The sequence below is a fragment of the Mus musculus genome, chromosome 10 (genome assembly GCF_000001635.26).
Source record: "Mus musculus strain C57BL/6J chromosome 10, GRCm38.p6 C57BL/6J".
NCBI lineage: Eukaryota > Metazoa > Chordata > Mammalia > Rodentia > Muridae > Mus > Mus musculus.
Genome location: NC_000076.6, coordinates 84,877,695 through 84,900,287, shown reverse-complemented (window position 1 = coordinate 84,900,287; position 22,593 = coordinate 84,877,695). Strand labels below are relative to the sequence as shown.

At 46.5% G+C, this 22,593-nt stretch overlaps 1 protein-coding gene across 7 annotated transcripts in view; it reads right to left on the bottom strand.

The window, feature by feature from the left end:
* The window catches only part of Rfx4 (regulatory factor X, 4 (influences HLA class II expression)), a 150,503-nt gene that overhangs the window by 6,251 nt on the left and 121,659 nt on the right, over positions 1 to 22,593 (bottom strand). For 5 of the 7 annotated variants that reach the window (NM_001024918.1, XM_006514115.4, XM_030245279.1 and 2 more), the window contains 4 exons: positions 19,999 to 20,118; positions 19,314 to 19,475; positions 5,926 to 6,088; positions 4,193 to 4,331 (listed from right to left, as the gene is read on the bottom strand). In NM_001024918.1, the coding sequence (NP_001020089.1) occupies positions 4,193 to 4,331; positions 5,926 to 6,088; positions 19,314 to 19,475; positions 19,999 to 20,118 (584 nt within the window). The remainder of the gene's footprint in view (positions 1 to 4,192; positions 4,332 to 5,925; positions 6,089 to 19,313; positions 19,476 to 19,998; positions 20,119 to 22,593) is intronic. The other 2 variants (XM_030245278.1, XM_006514114.4) reach the window with 1 other exon arrangement.

Below are 22,593 nucleotides of genomic sequence, written 5' to 3'. Positions count from 1 at the left end.
GTATGTATATGTATGTGTGTGTACATGAGTGTGGTATGTGTTTTGTGGGGGGTGTGTGTATGTATGTGGTATGTGGTGGTATATGTGTATGTGTGGTGTGTGGTGTATGTGTGTGTTCCTTTACTCTAGGCCAAGATGGAATAAGAGAACTTGGTAGCAGCCCTGGCTGTGTGTGTGATTGGAGCCAGACAGATGAAGATCTCATTGGTCACGCCATTCTTGGGGCATTCAGATAAGAAAGGTGCTGCTTTGCTGTCTCAGCTGAGTGCATTCCTGGCTATGTAGATGGTTAGTCATGTGACTTGTGGGACCCTGTTCACTTTTATGGTTGCTGACAGGGTAAGAACTACATGGTCAAGGGTTGACTGGGGCACAGAAATACTTCTCCACTAATTCATCAGTCCTGAGAACTCAAGTGGGCCTGGAGGTCTACCTTTGGGTCGGCCATGAGCAAGCACAGGCTGAGCAAGTGAGTGCTGTCAGCACGCACGTACACATTCTCTGTGAACACAGAGCAAGGGGATTCAGATGGTTTCATCTTGTAAGTGCGGGGAGTGTGACGATCACAGTCCTTGGACATATGGTTCTTTCAAGCCAGCCTAGCAGGCATTAACTTGCAGTCTTGACTTACAGGCATTCTTGTGCTGGAAACCAAGTCCATTTCCTTAAAAACACTGTATTTTTTTTCAGTTTAGACCTACCTCTTCCTCATCCCCAAGAACCTACTTTAGTGAACAGTGCTATTCCTTCACCAGGGACTGGAACTGTGGCACCTTTGCTCTGGGAGACTAAGACTACTCAAGCCTACAGTGGGTTTCAGCCTTGTACACGTAACCTTAAATCAAAAAACTTGGATATGCATGTGTCCTCCCTCTCTCTCTCTCTCTCTCTCTCTCTCTCTCTCTCTCAGAACTGGGCATTTAGAGAATGCTCTCGCCAACCTCTAGGCTTTGCTGCCCCCCAGCACAGTGGTTTTAGGTCACTGTCATGGGGCTGGGGCTGGGAGTTGGAGAGTTTGTGCTCACATCTGCTTTGCTGGCTGGATCACACAGCTTTCTGTGGCTGCTGCTTCATCTTTAAGAACTGGAGAAAAACCGCTGTCTCTAAGGTTGTTATGGGAACGAATGGGCCCATCTATTTCAAATTGCCTAGAGGTGCAAGTTCCTTAAATGTTAATGGAAAATGAAACAAAGGATGCTTTGTCTTTGGACAAGACCTTCCCTAGACCAGGGACATTTTCAACACTGACTTCACCCAATTTGGGCACAGATACGATATAATTAACTTTACCGCACTTTACAAATAGAGACTAATGAAACCATGAACCACAAGGTATAGTGTGTGTGTGTGTGTGTGTGTCTGAGTACACACAGGCATGTGTGCTGGGGATGGTAGGGTGTCAAATGCCCTTGTCTGAGAGCCACAAGGCAAGATGGTGGAGAAGCTGGCTTGGGCCTCATCTAGATATACACAGCTTCCTAGTCCTGCAGAGACTTGATGTGCTGGGGGCGGGGGCCTACCCAGGAGGGGCCTCAGAGGAGAAAGGGAGGGGAGATGGGGGGGACTGTGTGAGGGAAGGTCAGGAGGAGGGGGAGCAGCAATCAGGATGTAAAGTGAGTGAATAAATAAATGGAAAAAAAGATATACAGAGCTTTTCTGTTGACTCCAGCTTAGTTCTTGGCCTCTTCTGTCAGGCCAGCTATTGAATGATAAAGACTCCAGTTGGGTATCATTGTGGCTTCCAAAGCGGACACAGCAGACTTATCTTTAATCACCAGGGTCTCTGTGGGCTTTGAGGGTAACTTGGCTTCTTTTTATGGTGATGGTTTTAAAAATAATCACCACCACCCCTCCCCCAAAAAGGAGCTCCTGAAATTTCCTGGGGCATGAAGCAGTAAAGAAGGAAGGAAGATAAGCCCCAAGGCAGGGGCTGGGTGATGCAGTCTCCAGCTGGAGGGTGTGCTCCCAGTGTGAGGTGCTTCTGCCTACTCTCCTACTGTACTCCTGGAAGCTGTAGCTGTGCTTGCACGAAGCAGGCACCCAGAAACCACTTGAGGAATTGATGAATGAATGAATGAATGAATGAGTGCCTAGACTGTGCTGGGTGTGACCCAGGCAGCAGCTCAGTCACTTGGGGGAGTCACGAGTCACAGACTCTGCTCCCAGGAGAGCCGGCACCTGAGGAGCTGGCATCTCTGTGACGCAGCAGAGAGTTCTCTAATGAATGCCCCAGGTGATGACTTAGAAGAATGAACTTCTGGGCTTGTCTTGGGATTAAACCCAGGCTCCTCTTGGTACTGAGATGGAAATCAAAACAGAGGCCTGTTTACCCTGAGCGCCTTTCTAGTATGGATACATTCTCTTTAGCAACCTCCCTTGGAGGCAAATGGCTGATGCAATGTAGCCTCCATACAGCCTCCCTCCTGCCCTTGCCCTCTGAGGCCCCTGCCCACACCAGCCCCCTTTTGTGCTTGTTCTAGGGGCTCCTGAGAGCTCTCTTTGACACAAAACCACCTGTGGCTTCTCAACCCTCAGAGCAGAGCAGACAAAGTAGGCTTAGCCTCCCCCAACCAGTGGTCCTGCCTACAGCTACTTCCTTCCCCACCCCCAAAAATTCACAGCAAGAGCCACATCTGAGAGATAGTAGAAGGTGGTGTTCAGGAGCCCAAAAGTAGTCACCCTTCGGGTTCTAATCCCTGCGCAAGTTACCCTGTGTCTCGCTTCCTCTTCTACTGTGGTTATCCAGAGTGTATGCACAGTGCTCTGTACAGAGCCTGGCTTGCTGCAGCGTTTGGAAGAAGTAAACTGGCCTCTTTGATGGGTTTTGTATACTGAGTCTTGGGGATAAAGACTTAATCTCTGCCTTGAAGGAGCTTGAGGGCTTCTGCAGAGTTAGAGAGAAAAGATCAGCCCTGCTTGGGAGAACAGGTAGGAGACTGTCTGAGATCACCAGAATGCCACTGGTTGGAAGGGTGTGTGTGGGCAGAGTGACAGAAAGAGAAAGCACAGTGTGGCAGGCACTGGTAAGGGCCTGGAGGAAAGAACGGGGTGCTCTCTAGAGACTCACAAAGCCATAAGATGCCGTCTGGATGATAAGCAGGAAAGGGTCCCAGCTTGGGGAGCAGTCCCTGCAGACAGGGATGTTGGTGCATGGAGGGGACAAAGGGCAACTGTGAGTAGCTGTCATGGCTCCAAAAAGGGCAGAGGGAGGTGTGGCTTGGCCAGGAAGGAGCTGACTATGGAGAAGGAAACTGAGGAAACAAATCGAACCCATCGACAATACAGTGCCAGATTCAGGGTTTTGTTTTTCTTTCCAAAAGACCCTTCTAGCGGCAGATAGGGCAAGCTTTAGAGACAGAGGTCATCATGAAGGCCTAAGGCAGGAGAGCCAGAATGACAAAGACAGTTTAGACTGTGGAACTGAGTCTGCGTGTGGTGGCATACTCTTTTAATTCCAGTGCTCAGGAGGCAGAGGGAGGTGGAACACTGTGTGTTCAAGTGTAGCCTGGTCTACACACTGAGTTCCAGGGTAACTAGGACAATGTAGAGAGAGACCCTATCTCAACAAAATAAAGCCAAGCAATTGAACATAGTTGGTGGTCAGTTCTGCTTGGGACAATACATAGGAGGGTATCTGAGATAAGTAACTAGAGTGCCCTACAGTGGTAAGGTACTTTCTCAGCATCCCCAACGTCAGGCTGGCCACAGAGGGCTCAGTGTGCTAGGCAGTGATGGGTGAGAGTAATCAAGAGAGGATCCATTTTGGGATGCTTCTGGCTAGGATTCCGTGTGGGCCAGACCTACACCCACCTGGAAAATCAAGAGACCAGCTATCATGATGTAGAGATTCTGACAGATGCCATGAGGGGAGTGATGAGAAAGGAGACAGAGGCCCAGTGTGGGTGGACACCTAGAAAGGACCAACAGAAGCATAGCTGGCTGGATCCTGGCTGCAGAGAGGTCAAAGGGAGTCAAGAACTTAAGAGGACAGTTAAGCAGCTTGGATGCGTAAGGGAAAGTAGCATGTGACCCCAAGCACCCGAGGTAGGCCATTCACTTGAGGGCAGGGAGCCAGACTGTCCTTGGGGACCTACAGGTGCACACACAGCGGACTTATTAACTGTGGGTAGTTGGCTTGACTGGGCGCCAACCACTCGGAACCAGCAAGACCTCCCCACACACGCACACTCACCTGGGCAGAGCTCCTGTGGTAAGGGGAATAGTGGAGAGGCCCAGAGATGGCTGTGTCATGAGGCAAGGCTGGATACTGGTTCTGCAGTGGGTGAGGATGCTGGTTGCCATAGCTCCCGTAGTTATAGCTTCCCGTGTACCTAAAATGCACCAAGCACAATGAATAGCGTGAGTCATAACACACAAGAACAGTCAGTTTGACACCTTTAAGAAGTCGCCTCAACTACTTTTTTCTCCTTTGTGCCCCACCCCCACCTCACCCATTTTCCTTCTGTTTGACTCCTATCATCTCTGCCCTGCTGGCCTTGCTGTGGTGAGCTTTAAAACCCAGCCTGATTTTTCTGGTTTTCCCCAACCCCCAGCACGCTCCACAAGCTCAGGGGATGGAACCGGGCTCCGATCAAAACATTACTCCAATGGAAAACTCTCCTCCCATTGTGTCAAAAGCTCATTGTACATCATTGAAATCAAACAGGGAGGGATTTTTCTCCCCTTTGGACTTTGTGTTTCTGCATTCCTTGGGCTTCTGCTGGGGTGGTGGTGGCAAGGAACATGAGGGAATTGCGTGGTGAGGCAAAGCAAGTATTAAAGACCACTCTGGGTCTGGGCCAGGCTCTGCCACTTTCTGTCAGTCAGATCTGGAGTTACCCATGGTCACCATTTCTCACAAACGATGCACAGGGTTCTACTGGAACCACTCGTGTGTGGACAATGGCATGTGCACATAGGGTTACACATGTGCCCCGGCTGCTACTACCGTGACTGCATATCATAACATCTTCCTGGCAAAGGGCTGGGCCTGTGACCACATGAGTCTCTATTCTATCTTTCCCGTACATTCCAAAACTATGTGAAACACAGTCTTAAGAGTGCCTTATAATTGTGTAGGGGAATGCCTCTAGGAATAATGGCTGCCAGTGGAGACGCCGCAGGATCACAACTGTGGGCACATATTGACCTGTGAAGACTCTACCTTTCGCTGGGCCACCTGTGTGGGAGTTGCCTGAGATGCCTCTGCACCTCAGCTACTTTGGGGCTTCTCTAGCTAGTCTGCAGGCCTGTGAGATGCTGCAGGCGAGGCTCCCTGCACTGTGTGGCTGTGGATCTCTTCAAGTCACCGCTCATTGAACTCAGTGAAGTTGGTGTCTCCTCAGAGACATAGCATGATGCCAAGGGCTGTTAAAGGTCAGGTAGCTCTGCCGCAGCCAGGATCCAGCCAGCTATGCTTCTGTTGGTCCTTTCTAGGTGTCCACCCACACTGGGCCTCTGTCTCCTTTCCCATCACTCCCCGCATGGCATCCGTCAGGATCTCTACATCATGATAGCTGGTCTCTTGATTTTCCAGGTGGGTGTAGGTCTGACCCACATGGAATCTTAGCCAGAAACATCCCAAAATGGACCCTCTCTTGATTACTCTCACCCATCACTGCCTAGTACGCTGAGTCCTCTGTGGCCAGCCTGAGGTAGGGGATTCTGGAAGGGGAAGTGAGGGATGGATGGCTTTGGAGTGAGACATGCTCAGTTGGTGGTCTATAGTTCGACAGATTGTGACCTTGGGGAGCTACAGGCCATTCAGCCTTTCTTCCATCCCTCTGCACCTGTGTCTTATGAGCATAAAACAAGACAGTTCTATGAGGTGACAGCACTGAGTAAGGCATGCAGACTAGCCAAATGGCAGCCCCTGTGCTGTCCTCGGAGGAAACACTACTAACTGAATCCTTCTGAGTCACTTACCCATGCTCCTCTCTGTGGGAGTAGACTGGTATCCTGTGTGTGACGGAGGAAGAAGGCATATGGGTGCTCCTCATACAGGGTAGTTGTTGGGAGTTCTCAGCCGGTGACCCTGCAGCCGTTGTTACTGTATATGTTAGCGACCACGTATATGACTGCATCGCTCCTACAGAGACAGATTACAATGCATTGGTTGCTAACAGTTTGCATCTAGAACGTTAAGTGACTTCCCATTGCTTATAAACTGAAAGTCAGAATTGCTACCAGGCATTCTCTGGTTCTGCTCGCCTTGGCAGAAGTGTCCTTGGCAGCTCCTGGTAGAGTCATAGAATCATTTTCTCCAAGGTATCACAATCTCTGGCAGCACAGAACCTTTGCCCCTGCTGTATCTGCCATTTAGAATCTTCACTCTTCCTAACTACCCACCCACTTGTAGTACCTACTTCAATCTCCAATTCTCCATTCCAGAAGGAATATGATGTAATTGATGCCGATCCCCACCCCTACACCAGAGTGCAGATCCCATGAGGCTAGGCGTGTGTCAGTTTGCCCATCCTGGCATTTAGGGCAGGGCCTGACCTGTCCAGATATACTCAGTTAAAAAAAAAAAAAAAAAAGGCTTGAGGGAGAAAGGGGACAGGAAAGATGGGAAGAGATGAAGACAGAGAATGCAAAGCCTAGCACAGTGTGGCCCCGGCAAGCACTGCAAATTAGCTTTTCACACTCAAGTCAATAGGTGTTATAGGGCCGACAGACTAAGCAACCTAAGTAGATCCCTGGGCCCCATCTACCTGGCTCTCCACTAAAGATTGGTAGACAGTGACCTGGACTATGGCCTAGTCCAAACATATTACTAATTCATTTATTGCCTTTTAATTGGATACCTGAAAGTGCTAAGGAGTGTGTGTGTGTGTGTGTGTGTGTGTGTGTGTGTGTGTGTGTGTAAAACAGGACCTGACAAAGGTTCTCTAAGAGGCTAACATTTTATATGATGGTTAGAACTTTTATAAGAAAAATTCAAAAACTTGCTAAAAGTAAACTGGGTAGACAACTTCATTTCTGATAAGCAATGATAAGCAACATTAAGATAGCAGATATAAACCTGCTCTACATAGGCATAGGGAACAGGAGTCAGTGTCCACTTCTGGGTACACAGAGAGCTGGGGAACTGATTGACAGACGCTATTTTTATGATGAAATAAAATAGGGATTGGAGAAATGGCTCCGTGGCTAAGAGCACTGGCTGAGCTCTAGAGGAACTGAGTTCAGTTCCAAGTACCCACATGGCAGCTCACACCCATCAGTAACTTCAGTTCCAGGGCATCCAACTCCCTCTTCTGGCCTACATGGATACCAGGCAAACATGTGGTACATATACATACAGGCAAGCAAAATACTCACACACATAAAGTAAAATAAAAATAGAGTTTTCAAAAGATGAAATAAAACAAAATCCTGTATTGTCAGCATGAGCTCATTTCTACCTTAAGATGCTAGCAGAAAAACAAAGGTCTTGCATTTTCTTATTTTTAGAATTCAGTCTGTCTTTTCCCCCAAGGCTTTGCTTATAGCACAGGGAGCAGCTGTACTGGCGTGGGGTGGCTGGCAGATTGACTCTGTGGCTTGCGTGGCAGAGACCTGGCAAGGAGGGCCTACGAGGAAGGAGAGGAAGGAATCCTGTTTTAAGTGTATTGTTTTATTATTAAAAGTGCCTTGTGCTAAGCACTTGTGTAAATCTGAGACTGCAAATTTGGAATGCAGGTAATACCCTTTTTAATAACGTGGCAACAATCCACTTCAAGAGCATAAGAAGGATGTATGTTCTGTTGAGCATCTATTACAGGCCATGCATTGGGCTAAGTGCTCTACAAACATCCTTAAATTAAAAAAAAAAAAAGAGAGAGAGAAAGAAAGAAAGAAAGAAAGAGAGGGAGAGAGAGAGAGAGAGAGGGGGGGGGGGAGAGAGAGAGAGAGAGAGAGAGAGAAAGAGAGAAAGAGAGAAAGAGAGAAAGAGAGAAAGAGAGAAAGAGAGAAAGAAAGAAAAAAGAGAAACACGGAAGATTCGAGAGCATGAACCCGGAAGTAGAAAGAAGAGCAACGTGGAGACAAAGGTGCAGTTTAGAGTCAGCTGAAGTGGCATTTCCTAAATGCCCAACTTCCTTAGCATGGCCTTCACCCTGGCTGTGTGTTTTCCAGGATCTGCTGCTGGAAGGAAGCCTGCAGTTAGGAAACCTGGCTGGGAGCGTGTGCCCACTATCCTCAGAACGGGATAGTCAGGGAGCTTCCTTCAGACTTCATGAAGGAACTGTTCTAACCATGTCATCAACACCGTCCTCCCTCAACATACAGTGCTTGCTATTCCACGTCGTCAATACCTGCTTCTAGCCTCCACACATAGTAGACTTCATCTTGATTCTTAAGACCATTCCTTGTGTCAGCATTGGTTGAGGGAGAGGGGCTTCATAGGATGCCAAATGGCTTGCCCATGGACTCAGGGTACTTGGGTGGCTAGTGGGGCCCAGGTCAACCTCATACGTTTTTCTCTCTCTGCCTGGGTGTCTCTGCTCTGAGGCTTGTTTCTGCTGTGCATTAACTGGTTGATGTCAGGCAAGCCTCTCATAACTTATGAACCTTTGCTTCATTCTCTGTTAAACAGAATTAGTCCATCTTGCAAGACTGCTATAAGGATTAATTAAGGTAATGTGTGACAAAAAGCCTGACATGCAGTGGGTTTTAATGAGATTCAGGAACTATTCCTCATGAGTTCAGGTGTTCCAGCATCCTTCTGTGCATATGGTATGTGAGTACATGTGTGTGTACATGTGTGTGTGCATGTGGGGTTTGGGGGGGGGCATTGTGTATGTGTGTTGAGGCTAGCAGTCAACAGCAGGTATATGCCTCGTGGTTGGTTCTTCACTCTTTGAAACATGGTCTCTGAAGCTGGAGCTTGTGAATTTGGTTACGCTGGCCTGTAAGTGAGCCAGAGAGCTACTAATCGCCTTCTCCCTAGCACTGGGATTATACATATGTGCCACTCCAGCTGACTTTGCCAACGTAATCATCTCCCCAGCCCCTTCTTTCAGCTTATATAACAACAACAACGATAATTACTATTATTGTTGAGGAACATGCCACTGCCTGCATGTGGAGGTCGGAGGACAAGTTAACGGAGTTGGGTTTTTTCCCCTCCCATTTCTGCGTGAGTTCTAGGGATTGAGCTCAGGTACCCAGGCTTAAGCACAAGTGCTTCTGAGCCATCTCCCCGGCCCTCCTGAAAGGTCTTTAAAGTATATTTCTATGTCTCCCATTCCAAATGTTAAGGGAGAAAGGCAAGCTTCTTGGGTCAATCTTATCACCAGGACACTATGGGTTTTTTTTTTTTAATTGTTATTTTGAGACGGGGTCTTGCTGTGTAACCCAGGCTGCTTTCAAACTCCCAATCCCACTGCCCCAGACTCCCTACTGCTCAAAGGACTTGTAGAATATAGTCTGGGTCTTAAGGTTCATGTGTTAAAAGCTTGATCCCTAGATGTTTAAGAGACAGGGCCTAGTGAAGGGTGTTAGGTCATCGAGGGCATGCCATGAAGGGAACTGTGGGAGTCTGGCCCTCTCTTCCCTCATTTCCACTGCCTGGCCCTGAGGTGAGAAGTTTTGTTTCACCATGGGCTTCAGCCATGATGTGCCACGCCAAGCCCAGAGCAGGAGGGCATACTTAAGACCTTCAAAACCGAGCCAGAGTAAACTTTGTTGTTGTAAACATTGTCTCAGTTACTTGTTACAGTAATGAAAGACTAGCTGCGAGGGATGAAATGCTTAACTACGGCTATGAGACTGCCAGGTACGGCACACTTCTAAACAGTATGTTTCTGTGACGTCGCTGGTGCCCTTCCATCTGCATTTCATGTCTGTTGTGTTCTTCCCACTGAGACAGTGGTGTCACGGGTTGGTTGTTAGGAATCACTCATAGACTGCACAACGATCAGAAGAGAAAACTCTCCAAATGATCACATCTCAGGTGACCGCTGAGGTGTGGCTCCCTTCTCTATGCTGAGGTGCTGAGAAGATGGCTCTATGGGTCAAGTGCTCCCTGTGCACGTGTGATGGCTGAGTGCAGATGTTTAGAATGGATGTAAAAAGCTGGGAGTGACTCTCCGTGTGTGTGTGTGTGTGTGTGTGTGTGTGTGTGAAGGAGCTCATTGGTCAGCGAGCTCCAGGGTCAGAGAGAGACCTTTCTTAAAAAACAAGGTAAAGAACAACACACCCCTCTGGCCACATGTGCATGAATGTATAAATGCACCTAAACACGCATGATCATGTACTCACATATAGAACCTACACACACACACACACATACACACACACATAAACACACACACACACACACACAGACACACACAAGCCCACAAAAATTGAGGAGATTATAGAACTCTTACAATGTAAAAATTTTCCCTTTTTATCAAAATGGATTATTTCTGGGTGGGAAGGTTGGCAATTTTTAAATTTTTTTTGTTTTGTTCTGTGTTTTTCTATAATGAATGCAAAGTGCTTCTGTCAGAATACATAAAATATAAATAGATTTACTACCAGAATTGTAATGGGAGGGGGTGGGATTTGAATAATGAGCCAGTCACAACAAGCAAGTACTTAACCCTTCAAGCCCTGGGACCTAAGGGGAGTGGCCTAGGTCTGTGGCTATTTAAAGGACAATCAAGAAAGACAGAGGTTCCCTTCCCACCCCTACTCCACCACCACCACCCCTACCACTGCAAGCAGTAGGTAGACCTCAGGGGATCTCCATCACCTGAGGGGATGCAGCAGAAGTGTAACTTTGGTTTGAACCCCTGGAACCCAGCAACTGTACTGTGGCCCCAACATAGGGCCTGCTAAGTAGTAGGTGTTCAGTAAATTTTGATTCCATTGAATTTGTTTTTGACGGAGCCCAGGCTGGCAGGAATAGCCATTATCAAACAAAAAGCTAGTAGAGCCCCTGGGAAAATGGGCCCCTGTGGTCCAGGGAACAAAACCTCCAAATGGCCATGTGCCAGCAATCTAATGCATCCACTCAGGCAGCCTTAAGCAGATTAACACCTACTGGCTTGGGTGAGAAGCAGTTTCTGCCTGGGGAGCAGAGAGAACATCTCAGATCCCAGCTCCTGGGTGGGGGACCTCCAGTGAGAAGCGCTGCCTCAATGGCTTTAAGGGACACTAATAAAGCGAAAGCTGACAGGGGCCCAAATGCTCTTGGATGTGTAGGTTAAACAACAACGGGACTTCCCCATTTGCTAATTCCCATATTTCCATCTGTTTCTCCAGCTTCACGCCATTCACACAACCCCAGTGCGTTCCAAGGTCTGAGGATGGTGCAGTGGCTGGGCTCCTGGTCCGTCAGGAGTCTTTAAAAGTCCCCTTTATTAAAGGGCACTTGATGGCTGCTTTATAGTGTTGAAACTGCAATAAGGGATCATTTTCTCCCCATCCCCAAAAGAACATTCTTCCTCAAGGTGGTTTTCATTTTCTATGGGGTTTGCAAGCACAGGACAGAGTACGCTTGGAAAAGAAAGACAGTCAAAAATTTCTTGAATTAGTGAATGTTCTTCCAACAGAAACCAGAACGCAACCATGTCTCTTTCCCCACACTGTCTCGGTTAAATCTCCCCAGCAGGGTTGTGGGGGCCTCCCTTTTCTGTGTTGTTTTCCTTTGCTGAGAGACAGGGTCTCCTATCCTGGACTGGCCTTGAACACAGGGACTTCCTTTCTTCAGCCTCAGCCTCAAATTCAATCCCAAGTACTGGGACATGTTACCACCACAACCAGACTTGCCAGCATCCTTTGTCATGAGGGGACTGAGTCCTAAAAAGTGAAGGAACTCGCTCAGGTTAGGTGCATAGCTGGATGTTGAGTGCAGACTGCCCCCGCTCCAGAGCTTTTCCAAGGCAACCAACCATACTTGCCACTGGAGATCTCTGGAGATAGTAAAATGCAGACCCTGAGCCCCGGGTCAGCAGCAGGACATTTACTGTAGTAAGAGTCTCAAAAATGACAATGGCGTCGGTCCACGGACTGAGCCCCAAGAAGCAAAGGTCTGTAACGCATTGCTTCCTGTCATATATCCTGCTTAAAATAAAGTTGTGCTGGGGATTGAAGCCACATCCTAAGCAAGCACCCTACCCCAGAGTAACACCCGCCCCCCAGAAGTAGTGAGATCCTGCTGGCTACTTGTGTAAACTGGCCCGACTTCCCCAACTGTCCAGCTATATACCTTCTTCGGATTTTGGATAAGCCTTTCCCCTACCTGAACATCTCACCTAAGCCTTTGCTTTCGATTTCTCAGGAATAAACTCTGGTGAACAGGGGGAGAATCTAGAACTCGCTGCCCCTGGCCCCAGCCACCAGCCACCTGCAGCTGTTCAGACTTCAGTTATGGAAATTAAATGCAGTGACAAGTTCAGGTCCTTATTTGAACTGGCTGCAATGGTGGTTAGCGCTTACTGTGTCGGACAGCTTGGATTTTAGTTTAAAGCTTGTATAAACCGCGTGTGGATATTTTGTTTGGCCACGAGTTTTATGCATAGGGACTGGAGTTAGAGAATGTCATGTGGGGCTGGGAACCAAACCCAGATTCTCTGGAAGAGCATCCAGTGTTCTTAACGCTTGAGTCATCTCTCTAGCCCTGACGGACAAATTTTGGAGTTTGTTTTGTTTATGTTTGTTTTTAACTACTATAATCAAAAAAAGTTCTATTTGGATAGTGTTGTTTTCTGAGATCCTTAACAATACCTTTCTTATAACCTTCAAGACTGAGACAGAAAGATTGTGTGTGTACGTGGTGACGCACGCCTTTAATCCCAGCACTCAGGAGGCAGAGACAGGCGGATTTCTGAGTTCGAGGCCAGCCTGGTCTACAGAGTGAGTTCCAGGACAGCCAGGGAAATACAGAGAAACCCTGTCTCAAAAAACAAAAAAACAAACAAAAAAACAACAACAAAAAAAGATTGTGTGTGTAGATCTGCCTCTCCCTCTATCAGTACGCATCCATGGCCACCTCAGGCTGGGGATAGCTGTGTTTAAGGAGCGTGCCCACTGGCATGGGAAGCCTGGTCTGTTTTATGTTGCTGCACTAATAATACTAATAGCTCCATGCTCAGCATCAGACAGACCAAACTGACCAGGGCAACAAATGAACCCATTCCCAGAAGGGCATGATGGCTTTCTCTCTTGGTGCCTGTTCCTTACACACCACAGCCAGTCCTTAATACACCAGGCTCTTTCTGCCTAGGGCCTGTGCGCACGATGTCCTTGTTGGCCCTCCCCAACTCCTACATAGTCAGCTCCTTGTGGTTGGCCATTTCTGTGACAGACATCACTGTCCACCAAGCTGGGCAGTCTCCGGGTTACACTTTTTCCATACCTCATTATTCTTTCCACTCACACCTCTTATGGCCATCCGGAGTTACATATTTACCTGGCCGTTTAGTTCTACATTAACTCTTACCCACTGAAGCTAAGTACCACCAACGGCAGTGACTGTATCTGTTTTGTCTTGTCTCCACTTCTGTACCTCCAAGGCTGGGCGCAGGCGAAACACAGAATCTGCGCTTAGCACAGTAACAATTGAATAGCAAACGGAGGGAAAGGTCTGTGTGATGGATCAAGTGAAATCAAAGCATGCCTGAAACGATCTTATTTTTTCCTGTCCTGATTCATTTCTCCTAATTCTGTTCCTTTAAAGAGGAGGAAGGAGCTATGACGGAGTGGGGAGGAAGTCACTGTAAATGAGTCACCAACCAGTGCCCACCATTGGTAGCTGCTTGGCTTAGTCCGCCTCAGTGTGGCTGAGCTTTTGTTACTGGGAGAGTCTCGGGGTCAGTTATCTTTGTGACAGCCTCAGCTGCTGCAGAGAAAGTGCAGCTGGGCAGGCCAGATGTTCTACAGTCAGGGCCATTTGGGAGGAATCCCCCTGTTTCATCAGGCATCCGAACTTCCCAGTGATTGGATGTGCTGGGTTTGTGTTGCAGGGAACCTGGGTGGGAAGCTGAAAACACTAGCTTAATAATTAACTTTTTATTGTCAGTGCCAAAGCGGGAACACTTACAATGACATCATAAATGGGGCTTTTAGAGCCCTGTGGTGGCCCGCCCAGACAGAGTCTGAGCTTAACATTTTGTTTTAAATGACATTAAAGAATTGCAGCCCAATGTCATGTTAAATAGACTGATCCATTTGACACCACCTACTAGGTCCACGAGGGAGAAAAAAAGCTCCTTTCCCCTAAGTTTCTGAACTTTGCCTGACCAGGAGGGAGGGGGCAGGCCGGCAAAGTTCCCAAAGTTCCGGGTGGGCAGATGACAAATGCCAGGTTTTACCTGGTGAAAATCTGTGGTTGTGGAGTCCTGTAACTGGTCTCTCACCATGTGTTGCCCAAAGGCAGCTTTAGTAAACCACTCTAGTCTGGCTTTGAGCAGCCTCAGGTTTCGGTGCCTGTTCCTATCTTTTCCTTACCTCCTCCACTTGTTTAAAACTGATAGCACTGTCTTAAGAGAACATATTTACAAATATGTCTGCATGGACATGGACTGAGACATGGACATGATTAAGTAGAGAAACTGTCGTCCTTGAGAGTTATAACTGTGCAGCTGTCTTTCCCAGCTGTCAGAGGATGCCACAGGGTTATATGCCAGGGACTAATACTTTATGCTAGGAAGTGTCCATCCAATAGGAGACGGTAGCTCGATGAAAAGGCTCATCTGGCTGGCCTTGACTCTGAGGTCAAACCTAATAATACATCATTGGGTCAGTGATACTCAGAATATGTCTGAGATCCAACAAAGTAACTAGGTCACATGCAATTTCACTTAAGGTTGGGGGTAGGGATAGGAAACTTTGTTAGCCAAAGTTTGCTTATTTCACATCCATTGATTTTTTTTTTCTTGCTATCTGCTTTGGGTTTGTTGTTGAACTTTACTTGTAATTGTGAGTGTGTGTGTGCACGTGGGCACGTGTGTCCACCAGAAGAGGGTAATGTATCCCTTGGAGTGGGAGTTACAGGTTGTGAGCTGCCTGGTGTAGGTGCTAGGTTTGTTGTCAGTGTTGTTGAGCAAAGTCTTCTGTAGCCCAGGCTAGCCTCAAGCTTACTAGGTTGCACAGGATGACCGTGAACTTATGATCCTGCCTCCCACCTCTTGAGTTCTGTGATTACAGAGGTGTGCCAACATTCAAAGTTTATGCTAGGAACTGAACCAAGACATCATGAATGCTAACCAAGGAACCCCTTTACCACTTAAGTTACATTTTCAGCCCCTATTTGGGGTTCCTTTAAAAACATGGTTTTTGGTTTGAGTCTGGCTATATAACTAAGTAAGAAAGGCACTTGCCACTAACCTTGACAGCTCGAGGTTAATCCCCGAAACTCACATGGTAGCAGCAGAGAATCAACTACCACACTTTGCCTCTGACCGTCCCACAAATGCACACACATCCATACTCAAACATGTGCATGTGCACACACATACACAAATAAGTGTAATTATTTGTTTTCAAGTTTTTGGGAAGTAGATGGGAAAATGGCAATTTAATAAAACTAATTGGACATTAAAGTCATATAGGGAGTTAAATTTTTAAAAGAGCATGACGACTCTTACTAGATTTACAAAGTTATTTTTCAATTTTACAGTATCATTCAATAAAAGTATGCACAAGGCCCCAAATTTAAGACTCCTACAATAATGCGTGTATAGCATGTGCTTAAAACCACGCAGCTTCTTAGGAAATGATGCACGCTTCTCCCCAGACCACGGCCCAGTGCTCGTCCAGATCCAGTCTATGGATCCAAACTTGATCCACGGAGCATTCTGAAAGTGGTACTAGAGAAAAATAGTATACATCCTTTTATGGAAGATGATGTTTTTAGTGCCCTCTGGGGATTCCTAAGAACAAAGCTGGAATGTGCCAGAATCTTCAAAGCCTACAGTCATCTGAAGAGAACCTGTTTCACATTTGTGATTCTCAGAAGCTCCCTTTATGACCTGCAGCACGTTGCACAGAAACCTCTTAACACTTTTATGATATTCCTATGGCCTTGGTGATCATCACACCTGCCCCTATCTTGAGGCCTCCGAATTGCTACAAAGAAAGCCCGGCAGACTCCCTGGCAGGACAAGGCTGATATGCTCCTGTTAGTCTCTCCTGCACATGCCTCAAGCCTCACACTCTCCTGTCCCACAAACACCCCCTGGTCTATGTGTCGTTCTTGGGGGGGGGGCTTCCACTCCACTCACACTGTCAGGTCTGCAAACTTCAGGATGGCCATGACTTGGTGAGTCACCTTGGCGATGGTGGGCATATCAGAAGCATGATTGGGAATATGGCTCTTGGTGGTTCCTGCTGCCCCATCGATTCCTCCAGGAAGCAGAAGACCCAGTGGATGGTGATCGATCTAATCCTTCCCATGTAGGAAGAACCCTTGAGTGCTGGAGAAGCATGCACAGTACTCATGTATACTTCCTGTTTGGTTGTCAGTGAGCAAAAAATGTCCTTCTTTAAGTCCTCTTCCTAGTGAGTGTCAGGACTGCCTTGCCTGAAGGTTTGTTGAACTGGATTTCCAGAGTCTCTAGTAGTGTGTCTGCAGGCACTTTTTCTTTCTTTCTTTCTTTCTTTCTTTCTTTCTTTCTTTCTTTCTTTCTTTCTTTCTTTCTTTCTCTCTCTCTCTCTCTCTCTCTCTCTCTCTTTCTTTCTTTCTTTCTTTTCTTTTCTTTTTTAAAAAGATTTATTTATTTTATTTATGTGAGCACACTATAGCTGTCTTCAGACACACCAGAAGAGGGCATCAAATCTTATTACAGATGGCTGTGAGCCACCGTGTAGTTGCTGGGAATTGAACTCAAGACCTCTGGAAGAGCAGTGCTCTTAACCTCTGAGCCATCTCCCCAGGCCCCCCTGCAGGCACTTCTTTTGGGCTCTTCTACTCAGCTATGTGAAGGTGTTGCTGTTGCCAGGCTGGGGGAACCCACCAGAATCTAGTAGAACCCCATAGTGAGAGAATGGGCATTTCCAAATGGCTGTGTTTAAAATGCTTTCCTTGTGACAGAATTCCCCACCAGTGCTGTGTGCACGTGTGAAGTGGGTTTCTGCTATAGTGACTCCCTATATATACTATTACAGCACCAAGACTGATCTAAATGACAGAGGGGTTGAAGGAAAAGAAAGACTCGAGGCTTGAGTAATAAATAGGATAGCACAGCACCTTACCTAACCCTCCACTCTCCTTTGCAAGGTCTCCGGATACCTCCATGTACAAAATTTCCTTTGAGAGTCCTGTAGCATTAGTGTATACTGTGACTGTGCCGACTCCTATGGTGACTGCCTGTTTCTCTCATCCCCCGGTGGCCTTTTGGTAGCAAGGACTTGGCATAGTAATATTCATATCGAGCACACCACTCAGCATAGGACTTGGGCCTTTGAAAACATCTCTGTATACATGCACTCATACCGTACCTTCTCACACTCACAACACTTATGCAGTAGGCATTCTGTATGGAAGGTCTTCAAGGCATGTTAAAAATTCTGCATCAGATGCTGAATCTAAGACCAGCATAGCTCTTATAGGTTTCTCTTTCACTTTGCATTGAATGTATTATCAGAGAATTTCTTAGCTCATTCCTTTAACTAATTCTCTTTCAGTTGGCTTTTATTTCCTGTTCAGCCTATGTGTTTCTCTTTCACTATCTCCCTATTTCTTCTTGAATATCTCTGACTCTCGTGAATATATTACTCTCCTTTTCCTGCTGTGCTGTGCTGTTCCTCTGATGGGGATGTGTTTCCAGCAGTGGTATGGTGACTTTTTTTTTTTAATTGTGATAAAACACCTTAACCTAAAATCTATCCATTAGACCATTGTTGGCTTAGTAACATTAAGTACATCACACCACTGATGAAAAGTCTGGTATCAGTCCTTTGGTGATTATCTGTTTTCTTTGGGCCAATGAAATGTCTTTGATTTTATTCAATGAGTTTAGCAGTGAGTTCCATCCTCGCCCCACCGCCTATTTAATCACCTCAGGATTCAAGGAAAGAAAGTTGTTACCCTAAATCTTATTTCTGTGTTCTATAAAACCATTGAGCTATTAGTATGCTCTCTCTGTCTCTCTGTCTCTGTCTCTCTCTCCCCCTTCCTCCCTTTTCCTTCTCTCCCCCTCTCCCTGTCTCTCCCCCTCCCCCTCTTTCTCTCTTCTCTCTTTAGAAAGAGAGAGCATCTATTTCTTCCTGAAGATCTCTGACTCTGAAGAAAAAAAATTAAAACAGATCTCGGACTCTCATGAATGAATATATAGCACTCCCCCTTCTACTGTGCTATGCTGTTCCTCTTTCGTGGGTTGTGCTTTCAGCAATGGTATGGTGATTTTTGTTGTTGTTGTTGTTGTTATAAACCATTTTAACCTAAAACCTCCCAGTCAGCCCACTTTGGACCTGTGGACATTAAGTCCACGTGTTGGGTTATACATCTGCCACTGCCATCTGTCTCCAGAGTTGTTGGGTCTTCCCAAACCGAAACTCTGTCCTTATGTCCCCTACCTCTATGCTATTTCACTCTCTGATCTTGATTGCTCTGGGTCCCTGTACAGATACCTGCCCTTTCATGGCTAGCTCATTTCACTTAGCACAATAGCTTCAAGATTCAGTCATGTATGATATGTTAGAATTAGAAATATTATACCATATAATATGTTTATATCCATTCACCATCGATGGGCAAAGGACACACAGGGGATCCTTTCTGCCTTTTAACTATTATACATACTTTTATGAACAATGATATACAAGTATTTCTTTGGGGTTTCTTCACTTGTTTTAGGTATGGGTGTTTACTGAGGCTTTTGGCGATTCTTGGGTGTAGTCAGCCTGTGAGGACACACTGTGTGTCGTGGGCTGTGGGCCTTCCATCTGAGCAACCTTCTAGTGGCATCAGCTCTACAAGTCATGCTCAGTGTGGTCCAAGCTGGGCCCAAGATCAACTCTGTTCACAGCCACTGGCCCAATTTGTCCTATTGTGGCTTGGCATGGCGTCTTGCCTTGCCATCTTTCCAGAGGCATTGCTCAGGTTTGGGTCCATGTCTCTTGTTTCCAAGGATGCCTGTATACTAGCTTACACGATATCTTAATAGTTTTAGTGGCTTACCTTGGGGAATAGAGATTTATCATGTGTTTAATCTGCCAGCTGAAAACAGCAACATATGGAAGATGTAGTCATAAATAACCTGAGGCCTGTAAGCCTTTCCCAAGTCCAGGAAGATTCCTGAGTTCTGGTATTCCTTTTGTGTTTTGAGGAAGACCCATTTCCCAGAAATCTCTTTCAACTTGTAGCCCCCACCACTTTGGAGAAACCCCCACCCCTTTACCTGCTGTGCTAAGGCCAGTGTATTCGGGGGATGGGTTGCTGACAGGGGAGGAGGGAGGTGGCACCTCCACAGATGTGGCAGACTTTGCTGGAGAAAATGATGGACCAGGTGAAGGGGTTGGTGGGGTAGCCTCTGTCAAGATAATCTCTTCCTGGGCTTCTGCTGCAAACAGAGAAAAGGTACTTAGATCCCAAGGCCAAGGCCACATGTCTTTGAAGAAAAAAAAAAGAAAAAGAATGAAAAGAAAAGAAAAGAAAAGAAAAGAAAAGAAAAGGAGGGGAGAGGAGGGGAGGGGAGGGGAGGGGAGGGGAAGGGAGAGGGGAGGGGAAGGGAGGGGAGAGGGGAGGGGAGGGAAGGAGAGAGGGGAAGGGAGAGGGGGGAGGGGAGGGGAAGGGAGGGGAAAGGAAAGGAAAGGAAAGGAAAGGAAAGGAAAGGAAAGGAAAGGAAAGGAAAGGAAAGGAAGCCCACTTTCTAATCTATGTCTTCTTAATTGGTCCTTGCTTAATACCCTTCAATGGTTTCCATACACCCAAGTGCCCACTCTAAAGAGGAAGAGATTGTTGACTTCTCAGCATCTGACCCACTCAGCACAGCTAAATTCCTGGCTGTGTGGACTTAAGGAAACAGAAGCAAGTTCTGTCAGTCAGATGGCTATGTTCTGATACTCCTGTAAAGCTCTGCTCACCAGTGCTTCCTTCTCCTTTCATGGCTCGCATGAGCTCGTTGGCCCGCTCCTGACAATGCAGAGATTCTAGCAAGTAGAGCACGTAGTCGTCGAACATCAGGTGAATCAGGTGAAAAGACCCTGGTGCGGAGAGAGCAGATGGAAAGTGAGGCATGCAGCCCCTCACCAGGCCAACGGCATGCTGCTGTGTCTTCCAACCAGTGCTCAAAAACCCAGTCCTCTCCCTCAGGATCTCCCCATTAGACAAGCCCATTAGTTCCGCTTGAGTGGTCAGGCTCCCAGAGGCCCCCATCCCAGCCTGGGCACTCCTCACTCTGCCCAGTCAGCACAGTGGTGCTCATTTCCATTCTTTTTTTTTTTTTTTTTTTGATACTTTTTTTTTTTAATATTTTTTATTAGGTATTTTCCTCATTTACATTTCCAATGCTATCCCAAAAGTCCCCCACTCATTTCCATTCTTTCTGGAGCACATCCTATAAGCACATCCATGGCCGCAACGTGCCCTTTAGTTCATGGGTGTGTACCAATCAATGTACCTGGCACAATCCCGGAAGCAGAATTGAAATAGTACATTTACAGTCACAGACTTATGGCCCTAAATGTTTTGGAGACACAGGAGGTTTTTAGAAAAGGTACCAGATGGGAAAGAGTTGGATTTTCCAAGGAGTACTCTTCCTTTTGACGTAGATAATTCCTTAAGGAGGAGGGTGAACCTTCAATTTAAAGACTGCCCCGTGTACCAGTCTGTATTCAGCATTCTCTGAGGTCTACAGCCACCCAGTACAGATGGCATTGTGATTTCTGTTTCACCCTACCCTGCCTCATCCCCTTAAATAAGACAGACAGTTAGATGCACACTGAGTGAGTGCTCTGTGGATAATCTACTCCTCAGCCATATGAAGTAAGTACTACTCTGTTACAAAGGGGAAAAGTGAGGCTCAGAGAGTCACAGAAACATGCAAAGCCACACAGTTAAGTGGCAGGACCAGACTTGAACCCGTTTCCTCAGAACAGAAGTTGCTGATTAATTATGATGCAATGCAATCTTCCCTAAAAGGAGGTCAGTGAAGCTTCCAGGGCAGGATGTGATAAGTATACACTAGGTGCTTAATAAATGGTAATGATTATCTCAAGAACTATGCAGTGACTGTGATTCATTCAGTTACAGTAAAAAAAAAGTTAAAAGCTAATATCAAATACTTGAAGCATTCATAAGAAGTTATTTTATTTGCTAGGATGTTGGTCAACATGGATGGACTGAAACATCTATGAACTAATGGATTAGAACAAAAAACCCTGGATGATAAGGTGGGAGTGGCTTACCTAGCAGTATTTGTTCAGGAAGTCCCCTAGAGACCATCAATGCACATCAAATAGGTCTCCAATTTTCCATTGTTCTACAGTCAGGAGCTTTGTAGAGCTACTGCCCCTGCCTACAATCATGCTGTGGTCTCTGACTACTAGAGATGCTTGAAACTTGACTTCATAAGGGTCAGTGTCCTTAAAAATCTTTCACTAGGATTACTAGGCAATAAGCAGTTCAGTGCCAGGGTGTTATAGCTACAGGGGAGGTAAATATAGAAGAAAACCTGGAGAAGGGAGAGGAGAGAGAGAGGGAGAGAGAGAGGGAGAGGGAGAGGGAGAGGGAGAGGAAGAGGGAAGGAGAGGAGAGGAAGAGGAGAGGAAGAGGAGAGGAGAGGAGAGGAGGAGAGGAGAGGAGAGGAGGAGAGGAGAGGAGAGGAGAGGAGAGGAGAGGAGAGGAGAGGAGAGGAGAGGAGAGGAGAGAAGAGAAGAGAAGAGAAGAGAAGAGAAGAGAAGAGAAGAGAAGAGAAGAGAAGAGAAGAGAAGAGAAGGAGAGGGGAGATGGAGAGAAAGAGAGGGGAGATGGAAAAAGAAAGGAGGAGGGAGAGAGAGAAACAGAGTAGAAGGAGACAGAGAGAGGAGGGAGAGAAGATGCTGTGGCTCTGACACACAAGGATTTAAGAAGATCCCTCCTGTCCTCTGCTCTGTGCCCAGCAGTGTCAGGAACACAGCAGAGACTCAGCACACACACACTACAGGAATGAAGGAATGGTCAAGCAGACTACCACTCTACCTACCATACGCACTGGACTAAGTTATTCCACCTTCCAACAAGCACTGTGGCAGTTTTATTCTTTTCAGCTAACGTGTGTGTGGGAGGTGGAGGTGGGGTGAAGGCTCAGGGAGTATAAACCATTTGCTCAGGCCCTGAGCTAGTGATCACCAAAGGCTACTACGATAAAAAGCAGTGGAGACAAAAAGAGACTGTTGCTGTATGCTGACCTACTCAACTGCATTTGATAGAATCTAGAATTTTCTTAGGTCTGGCCTAACTTTCCTAGCTTATAGAAAGTGAGAGTCTTCTAATATGAACATTTGTATACTTACCACATAGCTTTATGATATTCGCAACATTTTTTTGTACATTTAAATGGGATGTTTTTTAATTGAAGGGAAAGACCTTCCCTTCCCTTTTGTAATTTCCCTGGCTCTTTCTGTTTGTCCCTTTGAATAAATTAGTAATCTTGAATCTGTTATTGTTCATGTGTATTTTATACTGTTACTGTACACTTA